This window comes from Cryptotermes secundus, unplaced genomic scaffold (assembly GCF_002891405.2).
Source record: "Cryptotermes secundus unplaced genomic scaffold, Csec_1.0 scaffold31, whole genome shotgun sequence".
Taxonomy (NCBI): domain Eukaryota; kingdom Metazoa; phylum Arthropoda; class Insecta; order Blattodea; family Kalotermitidae; genus Cryptotermes; species Cryptotermes secundus.
In genome coordinates this window covers 1589536-1610408 of record NW_019743147.1, presented here as the reverse complement: position 1 = coordinate 1610408, position 20873 = coordinate 1589536, and the positions used below count along the sequence as shown (strand labels likewise).

The following is a 20873-nucleotide window of genomic DNA, read 5'->3' as shown; positions in this document are numbered from 1 at the left end:
GTTCATTCCCGTATGCTACCCGTTTCCACGGGACTGTGTGCGCGTCTCCTAGCAACCCGCCTCCATTTTCAACGTGAAAGTATAATCCAATCAAAGAAACATCCGGAAGCAAACAGACCCAATAGAGCAGTGGTTTTCAGTCTTTGTGAGACCGCGGCCCACTACCCGGCGGTTGAGAAACACTGAATTAGAGTAACATGTCCACAGAGAATTAGTACGTTGGTTACGAGAAGTGACACCCTATAATCTGGTAGAACTTTACCGACGTTTCGGAAGAATTTATTGCTTTCATCTTTAGGAAGCAAGCCTACTTCATATTTGGCTTAAGTTTTGACTCTGGAGACGGAAGCAATGCTTTCCTGCGAAACGTCGATATATATTTATCGGACTAATCGCAGAATATAGCACTTTTTTTGTAGTCTCTGCCGTGAGAACCTCCCAACATGGATTCATATGGCTCAACATCGGATTCAGCGTGGTTTACCTGTGAAGGAACATGACAAACAAGCGTAGGGTCCCAGAAGGGAATTCTCTTATTGGGAATGTGAGTGTCACAGCTCCTCAGCAGGGCAGCACTATGTCGTGTACTGCCCTGACGATGGTCAATACTTGAGGTCGCCAGCCTGGCCCGTACCTGACATGGTGCAGGTTCCTAATCTTGGGTACGTGATGCGAATATGAACTGCGAGAAGTAACATTAGCATGTCCACCGGCTCGCAATCTGTAATTCCCCTCCATGTGCAGTTTCGATCTCTGGCCTGTTATTAAATTTAGACAGATTCTTAACTGAGGACCATGTTCCGCGTTAAGATTATACAAGTGTTCTTATGGAAACAGTGTTGCAACATACAGCGGAAAAGAGATACTATACAGCTGTTCACATGTCCTCTTTACAATAGAAGCATTGATAGTACTCGTATCCACACGTTTGGCTTCACCTAAATAGAACACAATTCCAACACTTATATATTCCACCTACGATGGAAGAGTGCGCGTCATCGAGTTAGTGACGTAGACCGTTACGTCATCATTAGAAACTTACCAGATTTTCTCTGTTAATAGGCCGGTGGGAAATTCATACGTAGTTACGCAGGAATTTTCTTCCGTGAGGTTGCCTACACAAGACATGACGTATCCTCAACACCCACACACAAGGGAAGACAACACCATAGCCAGATGGAGAGAACGACATATAAGCAAGGGGCAAAACGTAACCACAACAACGGAAAACAACACGCGAACACCCAGACCGCTACAGTATAAAAATCCAAAGAGAGGGCTATCGAACTATATTGGTTGTGCAAGGGGACGACGCCACTAGTAGAGGTGTAAAGAAGAATTTTACAAAATTTAACGGAAAAATTTTAATGAATTCAATTTAAAGTAAATTACTGCGTATGCTATTTTAACGATTGTTTACTAAGTATCGATTCCAACATCCAATATTTTAAATCACGAAATATCGCAGTCACATGTGATGTGAGAAAGTGGACATTCTGTACAGTGGAACAGTATGGGCATAGCTGAGACACCTGATGATGGCCGTGTGGAGCCGAAACATGTAAAGGGAAGGAGTGACAGAAATAGATGCATTATTGGCGGAATTATACGTGTATAAATGACGTATCCTTGTTCGTATAGTAGAAGTACTATGGCTGTAGCGGTAAACTGTCCGTGTGAGTAATTGTATATCACGTCATGAAGACGTATGGGGGAATGGAGGTGTATCCTTTCAGACCCCAAACGAAAAATTGTCAAGAGTGAGGAATTACAACAGAAGAAAATGACGAAGGAAGATGAGGAAAATAAGACATTATGACCAGCGAAAAGTAGGAGGAAAAGACAAACATGAGGCAAAAAGAGATAAAATTTCCACTGTACTTACCTAATTAAGTGCTAGAGGATATATTGTTCAGTGGATGTATAGTGACCTGCGCACTAGGTGGAAAGAACATGGGAAGGAGAATAAAAAAGAAGAGAAGGCATGAGAAGGAGCAAAATAAAAGACGAAATAGATGCAGGAGAATATGACTGAGGAGAAAGAGTAGAAAATGAAGACGAGTGAGGACTGGTCCGATATATTATTTCTTTTTTATGTTACGCAATTCAAGAGAAGGACCTTATCTGGATCAATACATTTATCGGTAAGGGCATCACTTTCATACACACCCTATAATTATTGCTAGTGGGGTGGGACTAAGTCCCTTATACTACGGCCACTTCTGGCCTATTGTACCAGCCCCAGATGATAGGTGAGGGTGATTGTGGAGCATTTGGTGGAATGAAGATTGGCAAGGGAAACCGAAGTACTCGGAGAAAACCTGCCCCAGCGCCACTTTGTCCACCACAAATCCCACTTGAACAGACCGAGATCAAACCCGGGCCGCCGCGGTGGGAAGCCAGCGACTAACTGCTTGAGCTATGGCGCGGCCTTTCGTAAAACTAGATTACGTTGTGAATGACAAGACTTCTGATTTGAAGGCAAGTAATAAAAATATTTCTTTTTTCAACTATAAGACGAACAGTTCAAGCTAGCCAGCATTAGACCCATTTCATTGCTTCCAATAACTGCAAAGTAGAAAGCCAGCAAACTATTGATCTTACACGTATGTTTATACTGAGAGTGTCCCAACAAAATCTGCTTTGTTTTCGGTACGTGTTGCAGTCAATGTATATTCACACAAAAGATGCTCACCAACGTAACTGAGATATTCAAAACATTAATATTAGCCCTCCGTCTAAGTTCTGCTGCTAAAAGGCAACTTCCAATAGCGAAATATCCTGTTTTTGACTTTACGAATGAAGAGATCAGCAATTTGTGCCCTTGAGCAGGTACTGTCAGGGTGAAACTGGGATAAGGAAATGGGCAGTGCTTACGGCACAAATAGGGGAAATGATACATGTACATGGAGTCTCAGTATCTACCTGCATGGTGCAAAGTTTATGTGGAAAATCTGACTGTTCGTCAGCTGGTCAAGAAATGTTCTGGCATGTTATCGCGTTCACAAAATCTCGCCAGTGAAATGTATCCTGTACCAGTTCAGTTCATTCCACCTCCTCACATCCTGTTCCGAAAAGATGCAGTTTTAATATTATCTTCTAATTTCAGAGCAATTTTCCTCAAAATTCTCTTCCCTTCAGGTATATGGACATAAATTTTGAAAGTAATTATCATTTCACTTATACATACATGTTATGGCCATCTCATGCTCTTTTAGATAAAGATTTTTTTTTTCCCATTGGCGTTACAGCCCTCATTTGGGCCTAGGCCTACCTCCATGAAACTCTCCGTTTCACTTCGGTTTACTACATCTTACACATGCGGTAGGACTCCTTGGGCGGGTGATCAGCTCGTCGCAAGGCCTCTATCTGTAGATAAACACAGAAAAACGCACACAAACATCTATGGCCTGAGTGGGATTCGAACCCACGATCCCGGCTTCCGAGCGAGCGAAGACAGTGCATGCCTTAGACCGCTCGGCTACCGTGACCGGCTTTCGATAAAGATTACAATTTGTAAAGTTCCACAAGTGGGCTAACTTTCCCTGTATTATTTTATTACACATTTCTTAGGTCCAAGTATTCTCCTGAGCATTTATTTCTTATTAAGAACATACATTTTCAGTGAGAACAATGCGCTGAGGAGTACGTGGCATCCATATTAACCGTAAAAAAGAAAACTGAAGAACCGAAATTGCTGCCAGCCATTTCGAAAGAAGTTACTATATGTGTTGTGAGGATTCATATGGCAAGCCTAACAGCAAAGGAAACCATCATAACGCATGGATCTGTCTTCCGAGAATGTAGTGTGGCAGACGTTTACAGACGTTTCGAAGGAACGTATTACAAAACCATTTTGTACTAATATTATTATTATGAACATTTTCCGTCGTCTTAGGTATATTTAAATTATACGACGTTTTAGAAGCTGGATTTGCTTCCCTCATCAGGTGTTCGCTGAGTTCCCCAAGAATCACGTCATGTATTCGTGTTACGTGACCTCGGCCGACCGCTCTAACATTCTCTGTTTAAAGACCGTTGTGCTCTAAGGGCTCTGTGCTCTTCACATATCGTACAGAGAGACAACCAGGGCCCCAGTAGCCATGACGAAACACACAACGTGAGAAAAGTGCATCAATTAAGATAAGCATCTCTCCCTAATTTAATTATAATTCTCCGGCCATAAAGTGTTAAGGTGGAGGGGGAGGGACGACACTGCTAAACTGTTCTGAAGCCAGTTCACGCACGTAACTGTAACCGCCTACAAAGTCTTTCAGTGCCATATTCTTCTTCTTCTTCTTCTTCTTCTTCTTCTTATTATTATTATTATTATTGCTATTGTTCCAAATTTAGCGGATAGAGGGTGTCGCGTGGTCAGCACAACGGATCCCCACGGCCGTTAATCTTGGTTTTCTAGACCGGAGCCGTTATTTCCTTGTAATAGCTCCTCAATTATCATCACTAGGCTGAGTGGACCCAGTTCCAGCCCCACTACTACTCAGAAAATCTGGTAGCGCCGGGAAACGAACCCGGACCTCTGGATCTGTAACAAAGAACTATGACCACTAAACCACAGAGGCGGTCGCTCGGTCGATATAGTTCGCTTACGGACTACAGGCCACGGAATTAGTTTTTTATTTATTATTGCTATTGCTCTATGCATTGCTACTGTCAGTACTGGCATCATTATTGTTGTCGTTGCTACTATAAAAGGTAAAGCTATTCCTGTAACAGGCCATAGAGGCCTATAGGGTCGTGAGACGTCGAAACACCCATATTTTTATGATAATTGGTTGTCAACCTTACGCGCCGTCCGCCCTTTAAACCTCAGGAAGATTCCTGGTACTCATTTCTGTTAGAGGCTGAGTCGACCCCAGGTCCGTACTGCGGTTGGAAGGATTAGGTACAATGAAAAATCCAGTGATCTCATTGAGAATCGAACCTGCGACCTCCCGGATTTTAGCTTGGTGCCTCAACCGACTACTCTACTATGTACCCCTACCCGTTTCAGGTGTGGCAGAGAAGTTTCGCTAGATCTGTATAATTTCTTGTTTGCTGTTGGACATGTGACCCAAGTTCTTCCCTTGAAGTATCATATTCCACGAAGGAGAACAATTTCTGACAAACCAGCCAGAACGACTGCGGTTAACTGGTGACCACCAAGCAGTCTGCCAGTTCCACAAACCAGAGAGCTCGTAAATATTCTGCTGCATGTGGAAATGTGCGTATCCTCGGTTTTATGGCATTTGAACACTCCCAGAAGTATGTACACTCTACAGGTCAGAGCCATGTATGTCAACCCATGGTCCGCAATATTACTTTCGCTGGGCACGTGAAGTGGCGAGGTAAACTTAACGATGTTGTCAGTATATCGGGTTATATAGCGTATAAGTAAATAAAAATAGTGAATAATGAATTGGTAAGTATTTGGAAGAAAGCGGTCATGCCCTAATTTGAGTTACTATCCAGGATTTGGGTGGATGAATTAAGAAGAACAATGAAGCGTCTGTGGTTTAGTGGTCAGAGTTCCTGGCTACAGATCCGGAGGCCCGGGTTCGATTCCCGGCCCTACCAGATTATCTGAGAAGTAGTGGGTCTGGAACGCGGTCCATTCAGCCTCGTATGGATAACTGAGGAGCTGTTTCAGGGAAATAGGGCCTCCGGTCTAGAGAACCGAGACTAACGGCCGTAGGGATTGGTTGCGCTGACCATGCGACACCCTCTATCCGCTAAAGTTGGCACTTACTTCGCCGACAAAGCGGCTTCCGTAGTCTAGGGGTAACGTTCCCACCTCATGACTCAAGGTACGCGGGTTCAAATCCGGCGGAGGTCGTGGAATTTTTAAGGACGGAAAAATTCAGGGAACAAGTCCTCCGGGAGGGACTTTAAGCCGTGGGTCCCGTGTCGTAGATTTACGGCACGTAAAAGATCCTCATGTCTCTAGGAGACCTCTGAGCAAAATTAGGCAACAATATCCCGCCCAAGTAGTTTCCAATGCCTCTGGTAGATGGGGGAAATATCAGGTGCCGACGGCCGACCTCGTTGGCTGAACGGGGCTGATAGCACGCACCAGTACCGGTAGGGTATGGCGACAGTAGAAATTAAAGGGGGACGCACAATGGACCAATAACTGGTCTAAGTGCATGGGGAAACCCACCCCCTCTAATAATAATAATAATAATAATAATAATAATACTTCGCCGACAAGCGGAGGTCGCTCGGTCGGTATAATTCGATTGTGGACTAAAAGCCACGGAATTTAATGGAAAAAGACAAGAACACTTTAGTGTCCCGATCGAGAGTGGATCAGGTCACCTTGCGAATAGACAGACACCTGGAGCACTATCGCTTGAGCCAACTTGCTATGAAGAAATATTGGTGAGCAGAGGTGTATATCTACGCATTCTTAATCTCAAAACTAGTCGCGAAAGAGTTTGTCAGCTCCACGCCCCAGCCGCGTTAACTCCGGGGTAATAACCGTTAGTAACAATTGGATAAGAAATTGGGTGAACTTCGGAGTATTTTTTTTTATTGCTAGTGGGGTGGGACTATGTCCCTTGTACTGAGGCCACTTCTAGCCTATTGTACTAGCCCCAGATGATAGGTGAGGTGTGATTGTGGAGCAATTGGTGGAATGAAGATTGGCAGGGGAAACCGAAGTACTCGGCGAAAACCTGCCCCAGCGCCACTTTGTCCACCACAAATCCCACTTGACCAGAGCCGGGATCGAACCCGAACCGACGGACCCTCGGAGTAAGTGGTGATGAGAGAATCTATGCCCTGCAAGAATTCGAACCCCGATTCTCTGTGCTGTAGCACAGTACCTATGTTGACTGAGCTATTTCGGTTATTATTGTCTGGAATATGACGAAGCCAACTATAACAAACTAATGAAATTGTTAATAACTGAATGACTTATTGACTAAGGAACAAACTAAAAGTCTGACTAACTGCCTATAACTGATTAATTTAATGGCCGACTTGACGAACTGACTAGATACAAGGTGTTAAAGATTTAAAGTTCTAAAAACGATCACAATTCACACTGTGGTAGTTGAAAGCAGTCTTTCGGAGTAACATAAGGACTCCATCATGTTCTATTCAGAAATTCAATGGGCGGTAACCCGAGATAATTTTATAACTGATAAATAAACTGAATAATTAGTTATTTCGCTTATTACGCCGTCAGGGATTCGAAAACGTGACCAGAGTATTCAAACTGTCCTAGACTTGAAGGTACATAGGTACAGCCTGAAGGAAAATACCTTGAATAGTTTCGACACTGACAGCGTCGTTCAACAAGAGACTGACAAACTTTCACTTTTACTTCCTGTTCTGTATTGATATTGACCGCCTCTATGGTCTAGTGGTCAAAAGTTCCTGCTTACAGTTCCAGAGCTCCCGGTTCATTTCCCGGCGCTATCAGATTTTCTGAGAAGTAGTGGGTCTGGAACGGGGCCCACTCAGCCACGTGAGGATAACTGAGGAGCTATTTCAAGGAAATAGCGGCTCCGGTCTAGAAAACCGAGATTAACGGGCGTGGGATACCCTCTATCAGCTAAAGTTGGCACTAACTTCACCGACAGGTCGCGCTATAGATCAAGCGGTTAGTCGCTGGCTTCCCACCGTGGCAGCCCGGGTCTGGTCAAGTGGGATTTGTGGTGGACAAAGTGGCGCTGGGGCAGGGTTTCTTTGAGTACTTCGTTTTTCCCTGCCAATCTCAATTCCACCAAATTATCCATCATCATAATCACCCGGAGCAGGTACAGTAGGCCAATCAGTGGCCGACGTGCCGAGTGGACCCAAATGGACTCCCCCCCCCACACTATGAGAATAAAAATATAAAAAGAAACTTCGCCGACAAGCGGCGGTCGCTCGGTCGGTATAGTTCGCTTGCGGATTCAAGCCACGGAATTCGTTTTTTTGTTTTGTATTTATATTACACGTACATTTGGGTCATATGAGAGTCAAAATTTTATTTTCATGTGTAATATACAAATATATATATAGGGTGCCACAGGTGGAAAGGTCAATATTCTGGTAAGTCATAGTATCTGTAATTCTAAGCAAAAATGTGTATATGTAAATGTGTCCTTTTACGAACGGTTTCCGAGATAGAGCTATTTCACTGTACAGTTCCTAAATTGTTGATAACAAAGAGATATTACGTACTGTGTCTAATGCCGGTATTTACTGTTAAAGTAACAAAGTTAGTACAGTTTATGTAGTATAATACATTTTCAACATCAGTGCACTTTGCAACTCGTGTGAGGACATGGCGTGTTGCTCGTCTGTACAGTCTACAGTGTACTGTACCTCCCGAATTCAAAGCAGAAGATTTCCAGCATGAGGCTGAAGTGAATATTCAGATTCGGAAAAAGTGTCTTCAGAATTCCCTTTCATATTATTTCAAAATATGTTTTGCCTTATGAGATATGACAGGCGGAGAAGAGAGAAGGTTATGTAACCAGAAAGCTGTGATGAATGTCCTTTCGTAGTGTTTCTCCTCTCTTAGGGCATCTCCTTCTGCTGTGTTAACCTACTTTCCTCAGGCTTGCAGATCTATCATCGTGTCCGTGTCCCCCCACCCCCACCAACACCACGAATCTGACGTTGCAAAATTTCATACGGTAGTCCACTTCTAGTGGATTTAACTCAGCAATGACCTGTCCCAGAAATGCATATAGAACTTCTGCTGGAGTACCTGGAAAGAAGAGAGCACAAGGGTGACTCAAACGTGGGAGAATAATATTAAAATGGATTTTGAAGAGAAGGATGTGCGGATGTAAATTATAACCAGTTAGTTCAGGATATATTCCACTGGGATATCTTGCAAGATTCTGAGAGAGAGAAAAAACATATTTTCATCATATAAATTGAAAGTACGGGGGAGAGTCGGTAAATAGGCCACAAATAGAAGTAAGTAAACCAGTTGTAATTGATGTAACAAGCTTTCTGTGTGTATCACTAGGTAGCAGCAGCGTCCGGCTTCATGGGAGACTCGATAGCGGGCCGGATGGGCATTGTCTAGACCATTTTTGTGTATACATGAATTTATTTCTTAAAGTAACAAAATCTAGGTAGCAGACATGCATGCGCATATTCAGTAGTCAATATGGCGACCGTGTTTGAGGAGTGTACCACCGAAGAGCAGCGTTATCTTCTTCGAATTTATGTGGGCTGAAGGATTCAATGCAAAGAATATTCATAAATAAATGTTTCCTCTTTACGGTGGAAGTGTTTGTGGCGTAAAGCGGTTCATAACTGGGATGAGAAACGCGGAAAACGTTTCGTTGATGATGAAGAAGTTCAAAACGGAGGTGCGGAAGTGGCTGAGACAACAGTCAAAAGACTTCTATGCTGCGGGTTTCGACGCGCATGTAACACCTTTGGACAAGCGTGTCATTGTTGGTGGAGGATATGTTGAGAAATAAATATTTTTTCCAGGTTCGAATATAACGTGTTACGTTTTATATCCATTTGTGACCTACATCGTCTTTACTGACTCCCCTCGTATGATATACCCACCAATTACAATACAGAGCCTAATATAAAATAAATAAAATTTAATAACGTAATTTTAGAGAGTCATTGGTGGATCTATTGGAGGTAGCAGTTCAAGAATTTGCCAAATACATCAAGGAATAGTCCACGGGTCCATTCTTCAATTGAAGTACAATGTTAAGCCACAATATAAACATTCCAAGTGCCTGTGAAGTGAATTGCAATATGAGAATTGGCAGGAGGATAAACCAATTTTAACTCCTGCATTCATGTTACGGAAGATTGGGCAATGTTTAAGAACACGTCAGCTCTGTCGCTGCTGCTGCTCCTCTTACCAATTGAATAAGCAAAAAGAGCTTCTGAAAAGACGTACGTCCATTATGTGTTTGATTCTTTGCTACGAGCCTTCTCTCTTCAAGAAACAAGTAGAGAAAAAGACCATTCAGAATCATTGAGCAGTAGTCTCTGAGAGAAGATAGGAAGTACAGTGGTCAATAGGGCGTTAACAGTTTATTTGTCGAACAAATGTTTTCTTCAAGACATCTCACTAGACGGATCAGTGAGAAAGATATTGAAAGAGGCCAATCGTCCGTGAGGGTGCCGAGGTGGTCTCAGCCTGGAGGGCGAACTCACGTCACCTACGATCTAGACTCTGCTTCAACGGAAAGGGCAGGTGGAAGGGCCACCCCACCTGAATTACAAATATTTGAACACTACAAAGTTCACAGTTTTGTCGGATATTTCAGTCTTTCTCGTACGAGGGATGAACATAAATTGAAAGTACGGGGAAGAGTCAGTAAATAGGTCACAAATGGGAGTAAAACAGCAGTAATGGATGTAAGAGGTTTTCTGTGTGTATCACTAGGTAGCAGCACAGTTCAATTTCATGACAGTCCAGGTATCAGAGGCGCATACGCATATTGAGAGGCTGGTTTCTGTAGTCAAAATGGCGACCGTGCTTGTGGATTGTACTACTGGAGAGCAGCGTTCTGTTGTTCGTTTTCTGTGGTAAAAAGGACCAAATGCAAAGAAAATTCATAAAGAAATGTTTCCTGTTTACGGAGTCAAGTGTCTGTGGCGTAAAGCGGTTCACAGCTGGGTGCAGAAATTCTGTCGAGAAGTTTCGCAAGTCGTACATGTTGCCCGACCAGGTCGCCCTGTTGAGACAACAGTCAGAAACTTCTATGTTGCGTCTTTCAACGCACTGGTAAAGCAATGGGACAAGTGTACTCGTATCAGAATTTGTTTCCAGGTTCGAGTATCACATGTTTTACGTTCTACGTCAATTTATGGCATATTTACTGATCTTCCCTCGCATTTGATAATAATGTGCTCAAGAAATATTATATTTGGATATCGTTTTGTTGTGCTATCCTATATTTTTTATTGAACCGCCACTAAACAGCCATTATTCTATGTTAGGGCTGTCAAACTTTAGATCTCTAAGGGACTTACTGTACCTTAGGAACCTATCGACGGGCCGCGATAGGAACAAATACGTTTTCCCAAAAATCGATATAAATATTTTGAAATTATCAAATTTGTGAACCATAAGCATATTAACACGAAATGGACCAAAAATATTAATGCACTGATATATTACATATAAAAATAACTCAATGGACCTGAGTCCTTCATGAGAAGCTACCAGTCACGCAGCTACTCAAGAATTTACCAACATTTTATGGAACCCTAAAGTTCATTTCCATGTTCATAAGAGCCTTCCACTGGTCCCTATCCTGAATCAGATCAATCCAGTCCATACTATCCCATTGTAATTCTGAGATATATTCTAATATTGTCCTTCCGTCTATGTCTATTTCTCCCTAGTGGCATTTTTCCTTCTGGCGTTTCCACCAAAATCTTATATGCATTCCTCTTTTCCTCCATGTTTGCTATGTATCCTGCCCATCTCATCCTCCTTGAGTTGATCATTCTAATTATATTTGGCAAAGATTACATAAAAATTACTACAAGAAGTTCTTGGAAGAACCAATCGCCTACTTTCCTTTAATAATATATGGACTGCATAGAAAATTATGAAATTGGGGGGGGGGGGACAGACACACACCAGAAAAGTGATCTCGTACGCCTAAAATATTGGGAGGTACACAGAAAGATGGACACAGACGGAAACGCAAACAGCAAGGCGACATCATAGGCCTCATTTTATTTTTTAAATAAAGAAATTAGGTTAAAAATTAAATGAATTTGCTTTGACAAAACTATATCCTAATCTCTAAATTGTGTTCAGTGTGAGAACTTCAGATGGACGTCTACCTTTACAAGATGTTAATCTGAATATATTGTGACGCATATGTCCATTGCTAGGCAAGGATTCGGCAAACACAATCCCAAAGAATACGGTCTAAACAATAGGACATCCATTGCTAGGTAACGGACTAATAAACATGTATTCTTAACAATAGAAGACTGTGTTTTCCGTGGGATCCTTGTCGAGGATTTATTAGAGGGCACAATCAGTCGTAGATTAGATCAGAATTTATGGAGTACAAGGAGTACAACGGAGTTCAATTGGAAGTCAGAATAGTTCCAATGGAGTGTCCAGTCGGAAGGAGATGACAGTGTGTCAGATAGTGAGTGAACTGTTGTAACCAGTGGTATAATGGGTCAATAAACTCGATCATCAAATCCAAAATTCGTCTTTTTAGTCACGTAAACCCCGGATACGTGACAATATATCAGTAAAAGGAGCACATGGCTCCTTGGCTCCACAATATGTGACGAATTTCTTAACCAGATGGGCAACTATTATCTTCTCAAATACTCGTTTAATCGCTTATTTGATTAATTATTCCCTTTAAATTAATATTTGCCGGTCACGGTAGCCGAGCGGTCTAAGGCATGCACTGCCTTCGCTCGCTCGGAAGCCGTGATCGTGGGTTCGAATCCCACTCAGGGCATGGATGTTTAGTTTGTGTCTGTGCGTTTTTCTGTGTTTGTGTACAGATAGAGGCCTTGCGACGAGCTGATCACCCGCCCAAGGAGTCCTGCCGAATGTGTAAGATCCAGAAAAACCGAAGTGAACGGAGAAGTTCATGGAGGTCGGCCTAGGCACACTGGGGCTGTAGTGCCAAGGGAAAAAGAATATTTGCTTACCACAGTAGTAGCGCGGTCTAAGGCAAGAAATATCTTTGCCAGCTCAAACACTGAGATCGTGTGTTCGAATCCGAGTTGAGGCATGGATGTCTGGGTTTTTGTGTGTGTGTTGTGTTGTCCTGTCTATAAGATTCATACTCATAATTGCAGAATTAATTCTGAATGGAAACAAACCACAGAGCTCAAAGAGTCGCGAAGAAGTTAATAATTTATGCTGTATTACTTTTCAATTAGGCCTACACAGTAATAATGTCATACAAGACATGTGGGTTCGAGTCCTGCATAGAAAACTGTTTACTTAAAGTATAAAAGGCGGATTTTTCCGGTTAGAACCAAACAGAAAGTAATGCTGTCAAAACAAGAGTTAAAAAGCGCATGGAAAATACCATACTACTCGACCTTACAAAAGAAAAAAGGCAACTTCCGTTTCGAAATCTAATGATACACTCTCCCACATATGTCAATATCTTTTAACTTATTTTCAAAACTTTGAATAACATGTCAGCGTGTATTGCGCGTTGCTTTACATTTCCCTTTGTTTAAAGTTTGCGTTTCGTGGCAGTAGTCCTTACATGTCACGTCTGCGCAGTATGATTTATCTACTGACGTCTGCAATCTCAAAGCCTATTCACGAATCGTACGATAAAAGAAACAGAAATCTTTCACATTCAAACCACCCTGATATATTTACAGCAATAATAAAAGACTGAAATGTTGTCTCCCAACGTTCTTTCACGTGCATCGACTTCCGTGCCTAAATGCTGATGCAAATCTCAGAATGGGATTCTCCAAAGATATAAAAAAGTTTTCAAACTTAATTTTGAATCTTCACTGGTTCTAGAGATTTCTGTGTTCTGGTATGTTCCACCATATACTCTGGCATACCGTTACCAACGTTTCAGCTGAAGCTACAGCTTCTACCTTCAGGGTAGAAGAGTTTACCAAGTGTGCAAACATTGGTACAAATATAGAGAGACGGAGATCCAAGAAGGAGTTCTTGAGAAGATACTCTGGCCCATCGGAGGCAGGCGGTAGCGTAGTTGGTTGAGGCACTCTGCTACAAGCCGGAAGGTGGCAGGTTCGATTCCAGATGAGGTCACTGGATTTTTCAATTGACCTAATCCTTCCAGCCTAACTATGGGCCTGGGGTGGACTCAGCCTCTAACAGAAATGAGTACCAGGAATATTCTTGGGGGTAAAGGGCGGCCGGTGCGTAGGGCTGACAACCTTACCGCCATCTGTGTGCCGATTATGTAGAAAATGTGTGAACCTCAACATCTCACAACCCTATACGCTCCACGGCCTGTTACAGGGATACTTCTGCTCTTTTTTTTTTTACTCTGGCCCATCTTCGTACAGAAATCTCAGTGTATTATTTCATACAAAGGGTCCTTCATGTCGAAGCACAAATATACACCAACAGTGCCTCATTCAAAAAGGACAGGGCCGCGTTCGAATATATAGCAGCCCTCTCTCGTATTCTCGAAAGGCCCTGAATTTAAATGTCTGCTCGGTGATCGACTATCTTGAATTATTTCCTACATTTCCTCAGTCCGTCTAGGCAGATTCTAACCGAAATCTGTTTCCTTTCCGTTAAACAAACTGCAAATAAATAAAGTTTTGTAGGTTGCAGAAAACTGTATAATCAGGAGCTTCACAATTTGTACCCTCCTCCAATAATTAGAATATCATGTAAAGGAGGATGACACGTGAAGGACACGCAGCACAGACGAGGTAGGATTACGTATAGGATTTTGATGGGCAAGCCAGAGGGAAAGAGACCACTGGGAAAATCAAGACGTAGGTGTGTGAATAATATTAAAATGGATCTTAGAGAAATAGGATGGGAACCATTGGATGGCTCTTGTGAACATGACAATAAATCTTGTGAAAATAAAATGTTGGGAAATTGAGTAGCTGTGCAACTAGCTGCTTCTCAAGAAGGGTTCAGATCCATGGAGTTAGTTAGAAACGATTTTTTAGTGGATGAGATCTATTGCGGGGAATATTATTATTTGTATTCCAGGTGGATTTTAATGCAACATTTGAATAAAGTCTCATAAATGGTGACAGATGAATTTTGGCAGGCCTGCATGAGAGATCCTGTATATGACATTTTCATATATTCACTGATGAAATAATATTGAACATGATTTTGTTATCATTTGCAAAGTAACGTCTTACTCAAGACTTAATCACCGCCTTACAACGACAGATACATTTTTTTTAACGGCTTGAAAGCCAATTATTCTTTTACCTCTTTTGTCTCGAAAAGTCATTTTTCCATTAGGCATCTGAGGCGTTGCTATGGTTACAGGACAGGGGAGGGTGAACCAGCTGGGCGGCGTATTCATCAACGGGCGCCCTCTGCCGAACCATATCCGCCTCAAGATCGTGGAGATGGCAGCTGCCGGGGTTCGACCCTGCGTCATCTCGCGACAACTGCGTGTGTCACACGGCTGTGTGTCCAAGATACTGAACCGTTATCAGGAGACTGGCAGCATCCGCCCTGGGGTTATAGGGGGTAGTAAGCCGAGAGTAGCAACCCCGGAGGTGGAGCAGCGTATCGAGGACTACAAGAAGGCCAACCCGGGCATCTTCAGCTGGGAGATCCGCGACAGACTCATCAAGGTACGTTCCCTCCCCTTCACTGGAGATCGTGTTGCGGTCCTATGTGCGTATGGACTGACACTTAGCAGTAATGAGCATTTGTTTCTATGAAGTTTGCGATCAACACTGACATCAACAGCAACACTCTTAACTCTGTTCTCTTTCTTCTAATATTCATCATAATTGTTCTTCTTATGTCCATTTCTTCGTAAGTTTATTCTTTCCTCCCACTATGTCCTCCACCTCCTTCACATTTCTCGCCTATTTATGCTCCAGCATCACTTTAAATTGACTGCTTCCATTCTACTAGTTTTGGTCTTCAATTTTATTGTGTCATTTTCTGGCAGCGATGGGCGTGTAATGCTGGCAACCTTACCGCCATCTGTGAGCCAATTGTCTAGAGAATGCGGGAGCCTCGAAGTCTCACAACCCTATGGACCTCCACGGCCTGTTACAGGTATAGCTTTTCCATCTTCTGGGAAGTCTTATTCTTTCTCCTTCTTTCTCCTTAACCTACACCCTTTTCATTCCCTTGCCATCTAACGCTGATACAAAGAAAGCATGGAGCTTTACCTCCATCCTTATGACTTCATGATTTGGCGTATAAAAACAGAGAGAATATATAATTTTCCCCATATATATCATCGTTCTTCCATTCATGTAATTCCCGAAACTATAATAATTCAATTAATTATTTACTTATTTGCATGATTATTTAACGGTCCAAAGGTCAATTATAATATACAATTGGCAAGGAAGGAAACAAACACATACACACAAACAAAAGACATAATATGGCTTCTGTCATTCAGACAATAATGTTTCAATAAATGCAATGACTCCAACCATCATGGGGCAAGAAATAATTCTATTCTTTAATTGAATTAAATTCCTTATTTATTTACGTGCTTATTTAACAGCCAAAAGCCAATTATATAACAAGCAAGAGCAAAAATGGAAACAATAAAAATATTCACATAAACAAAGGGAACTTAGACGACGACAAGAACAGCAGCAACAACAAATTATGGCTGTTAGGATGGCGTCAGAATGTCTCTAAACAAGACTCAAAAACTCTCCTTCTCGAGTTCAAGCGTATCTCTGTGTTTCGTTGAGATGTTTATTCAATTAATTTTCCTCATGGTTTTACATCTATAACGGGTTTCAATCCTACGTTATGTTACCACAAGTGAAATGTGCGCTATAAATATTTCTCCATCGTGAATGAAAAACGACATTATAATCAATGTTAAATTGCATAATTTTGTAGAGTAATCTCTTCTCGCGCCGGTCACGGTAGCCGAGCGGTCTAAGGCATGTACTGTCTTCGCTCGCGTGGAAACCGGGATCGTGGGTTCGAATCCCACTCAGGGCATGGATGTTTAGTTTGTGTGTGTGCGTTTTTCTGTGTTTGTGTACAGGTAGAGGCCTTGCGACGAGCTGATCACCCGCCCAAGGAGTCCTACCGAATGTGTAAGATCTAGAAAAACCGAAGTGAACGGAAAAGTTCATGGAGGTAGGCCTAGGCGCACTGGGGCTGTAGTGCCAAGGAAAAAATTATCTTTTCGCATCTCCGTGGTTCTCTTTATACAAGTCAACAATCCGGTCATTCATACACTTTATCATTAAAATCTCTTTACTTGGAGCACGCGGTAGCGTAGTTGGTTGAGGCACTCTGTTACAAGCCGGAAGGTGGCAGGTTTGATTCCAGATGAGGTCACTGGATTTTTCAATTTACCTAATTCTTCCAGCCGCACTATGGCTCTGGGTCAACTCAGCCTCTAACAGAAATGAATACCAGGAATCTTCCGGGGGTAAACTGCGGGCGGCGCGAAAGGCTGACAACCTCGCCCCCATCTGCGTGCCGATTATCTAGAAAATGTGGGGAGCCTCGACGTCTCACACCCCTATGGGCCTCCACGGCTTGTTACAGGGATACTTGTAACTTTACCTCTTTGCTTAATAGTATTGTTTTCTAGTTTCTTCTGTAGTTGTGAGAAGGGACTCGAGGAAAGGAATTTGTGTAATCTGGAACAAATTGTTTTGAATTACTTGACCGTTTCTTCTAGGGCATACATCTACAATTTGATTCTTTAGTCATACTGTTTTTGTGTTCCTTTCTTAAATGTGGATCCCAGAAATATTTCGCTCATATCTGGAGCTGAAGTAAAAGTAAAAAGTAAAGCTATCCCTGTAACAGGCCGTGAAGGCCCATAGGGCTGTGAGACGCTGAGGGTCCCACATCATGTAAACAATCGGCTTAAAGATGGCGGTAAGGTTGTCAGCCTTACGCGCCGCCCGCCCTTCACTCCCCAGGAAAATCATTTAATTAATTCCTGGTTCTCATTTCTGTTAGAAGCTGAGTAAACCCCAGGGCCTAGTGCGGCCGGAAGGATTAGGTCAATTGAAAAAAATCCCGCGACCTTCCGGCTTGTAGCATAGTACCTTAACCACTACGCTACCTCGTACCGCTACGGTAGAGGAACTGGAACCCGCCTCAAAAAGGGAAATTCATTGGACGCCCCAGTTGTCTTCAATATGACTCCTCGGTAGGAACCACATAGAAAACACCCCGTTTCCATTGTTGTCCAAATGTTGCAGCTGCCTAGCAACGGGTTGCATAACACCGTTTCCAACCGTTAACTCTATTGTTGCAGAGGCGTGTTTACCGCGCCGTTGCATAGCAACGGCTGTCTCGTTTGCTTCCAGGTCTTTGCCTAGCAACGGGACTATACGCCACATTATTATTATTATTATTATTATTATTATTATTATTATTATTATNTTGGCCTTACAGCTGTTGACTTGGCACATAAATAATAAAGAATTGAATTGACTTATTATTAGTTCATTTTTCTGCGCATGCAGGATGGTATCTGCGACAAAAACAGCGCACCATCTGTGAGCTCCATCAGCAGGTTGCTAAGAGGGGGTCGTAGAGACGAAAGTGACCCCAGGAAGAACCACTCCATCGACGGCATTCTTGGTAAGTGTTTTCTTAATAATTATATAATGATGGTAAATGACATGGAGCAGGGATAGGTCAGTCACTATAGTGACGGAAACTGGCTGATCGACCGTGTTTCAACACCCAGCAAGAAACTTTTCTTTTCTCCACGTCGTCCACACCGGTTCTCGGGTCAACCGAGCTCATTCATTGGGGATAGAGCGACCAGGGCGTGAAGCTGACCACTCCCATCTAGTGCCGAGATGTTACTACCCGAGCCCATGTTCTTGATCCCAACCAATCAAACCTAGAGTTCATTATCCTAGCAATACCGAGTTACCCCCATAAATCTGCTATTTCATCCTTATGTAATATCACAGATGCCCCGCGGCCTCATTTCTCTATGGAGCAAATATCTGGCTCCTTTAGTTTCAAACACTTGCCGTTTCCCCGACAGTGGGAAGATATGAGACCAGGGACTGCAGAAGGCACCTGCTGTGAGGTGACCGCTACAAGCATCATTTAACCGCGTCATTATATCAGGCGGACGGCTTCAGTTTATTGCGGGATTTACATAATTGCTTGGAAGCAAGATAGTGGTTCAGCGTTACTCTCTGCAACATCTTAGAAGCCACAGAATTGCTTCGTGCCTTACTTATTTATAAAATATTCGCTGAAAAATTACACGTATTCTTAGTCACTGTCTTCACTGCCGTGCTTGGTAACATCTTCCAACAGTGGACGTTTCTCTGCTCTTGGTCTCACGTCCTCGCAGACTGGCGGCCATCTCACACCAGCCTCCAACTCTTCTAACTGCCGTCTCAAGACTGTGCCGTAATTGCAGCTGGTCCTCATATTATAGCCCCGACACGGACAACACAGAAAAACGTATCTTTCATTATTACATGTTCTTTCGTTTCCGGGGAAGCAACGTGTTCACTTAGCTGTACTCTAGCAACGGATGTTGTACTGTCGCCTGTTTACACAGCTGCTATTCGGCAACGGGTCTTTGCTGTGCAACCAGCCGAGTTTCAAGTCAGAGATGAAGCTTAAACAGAATGAAGACTGAGGATATGATAATCTGATGAAATCACTGTGGCAAAATATGAAGTGACTAAAGTTTAACTTAATCAAAGACGCGAAAAATAAGTAGGTTTATAATTCACATGCTATGGATTAGCATAAAAAATATTTTCCTCTGAAACCTCAAGAGGAACAAGGCGCAGGGAAGTACGCTTATATCACGGCTGAATCTGTTTATTATATTTTTTTAAAAATGTTTCTTGAGATTGACAGAACAACATCCATTTAAGGAACAGCGCCTAGATGACTGGAGAAAAATATACGTACAATGAAGAGATTCATACTTTGTACTCTTCACTGAGTACTATTACGGCGATGAAATCGAGAACTGGGTCCATGGGATGGGTGAGAAATGTCGCGGGCATGAATGTTAAGATATATCATCATCACTCATGGAACTGAGCCCTTCTTGACAAGTTGCCAATTCTGCAGCTACTCAAGAATTTTCCAGCATTTTATGGAACCCAAAGTTCATACCATGTTCACATGTTCACAAGAGCCTTCAACTGGTCCATATCCTGAGCCAGATCAATAAAATCCATACCATCCTGTCCTAATCTCTCTAAGATCCATTTTAATATTATCCGCCCACTTACGCCTTGGTCTTCCCAGTAGTCTCTTTCCTTCTGGTTTTCCCACCAATATCCTATATGCATTCCTCGTCTCCCCCATTCGTGCCACTTGCCCCGCCCACCTCATCCTCCTTGACTTTATCATTCTAATTATTCTTGGAGAAGAGTACAAGTTATGAGGCGCCTTATTATGCAGTTTTCTCCAACCTCATGTCACTTCATCTCTCTTCGGTCCAAATATTCTCCTCAACACCCTGTTCTCAAACACCCTCAGTATATATCCTCCCTTAATGTCAGAGACCAAGTTTCACGCCCATACAGAACTACAGGCAAAATTATAGTTTTGTATATTCTAATTTTTATGTTTTTGGACAACAGACGAGAAGACAAAAGTTTCTGGACTGAATGGTAGCAAGCATTACCCGAGTTCAGTCTCCTCTTAATTTCCTCCTGAATAAGGTTTTGATTTGTTATAGTCATTCCCAAATATCTGAACTGCGCCACATTTTCAAAACATCTGTTACCTATCTTTATGTCATGATTTTGCCCTGCATTTTGGTGACGAGGCAGCAACATATACTTAGTTTTCTATGTGTTTTCTTCTAGATCCGTCTCCTTACTAGTGACAATTAAAGTTTGCGTGTATTTCTTTATGGTAACTACGTTATCACCCAGTAGATTCACATCATCGTCACAGACCAACAGCTGATGTGTCCCGTTTATCTTCAGTCCCATCTGGTTTCCCTGGACCTTCCTAATGGCATATTCTAAAGCAAAGTTGAAAAGGAGTGGCGATAAAGAATCTCCTTGTTTTAGACCATTCTGGATAGGAAATTTATCAGACAAATGTATACCTACATGGACTTTCCTACACGTTTCTTTTAAACACGTTTTAATCAGCTTAACTAGTTTCATGGGTATCCCAAACTCTATTAGAATATTGTACAATACTTTCCTCCTAACCGAATCACAGGCTTTCTTGAAGTCTTCGAATAGCTGATGTACTGTCTCATTGTACTCCCATTTTTTCTCCAATA

At 42.5% G+C, this 20873-nt stretch overlaps 1 protein-coding gene across 1 annotated transcript in view; it reads left to right on the top strand.

The window, feature by feature from the left end:
- Nucleotides 1-20873, top strand: part of LOC111873718 (protein gooseberry) — a 92603-nt gene that overhangs the window by 19964 nt on the left and 51766 nt on the right. The window contains exons 2-3 of the mRNA XM_023868652.2: nucleotides 14942-15255; nucleotides 18103-18220. Coding sequence (XP_023724420.1) covers nucleotides 14942-15255; nucleotides 18103-18220 — 432 coding nt within the window. The remainder of the gene's footprint in view (nucleotides 1-14941; nucleotides 15256-18102; nucleotides 18221-20873) is intronic.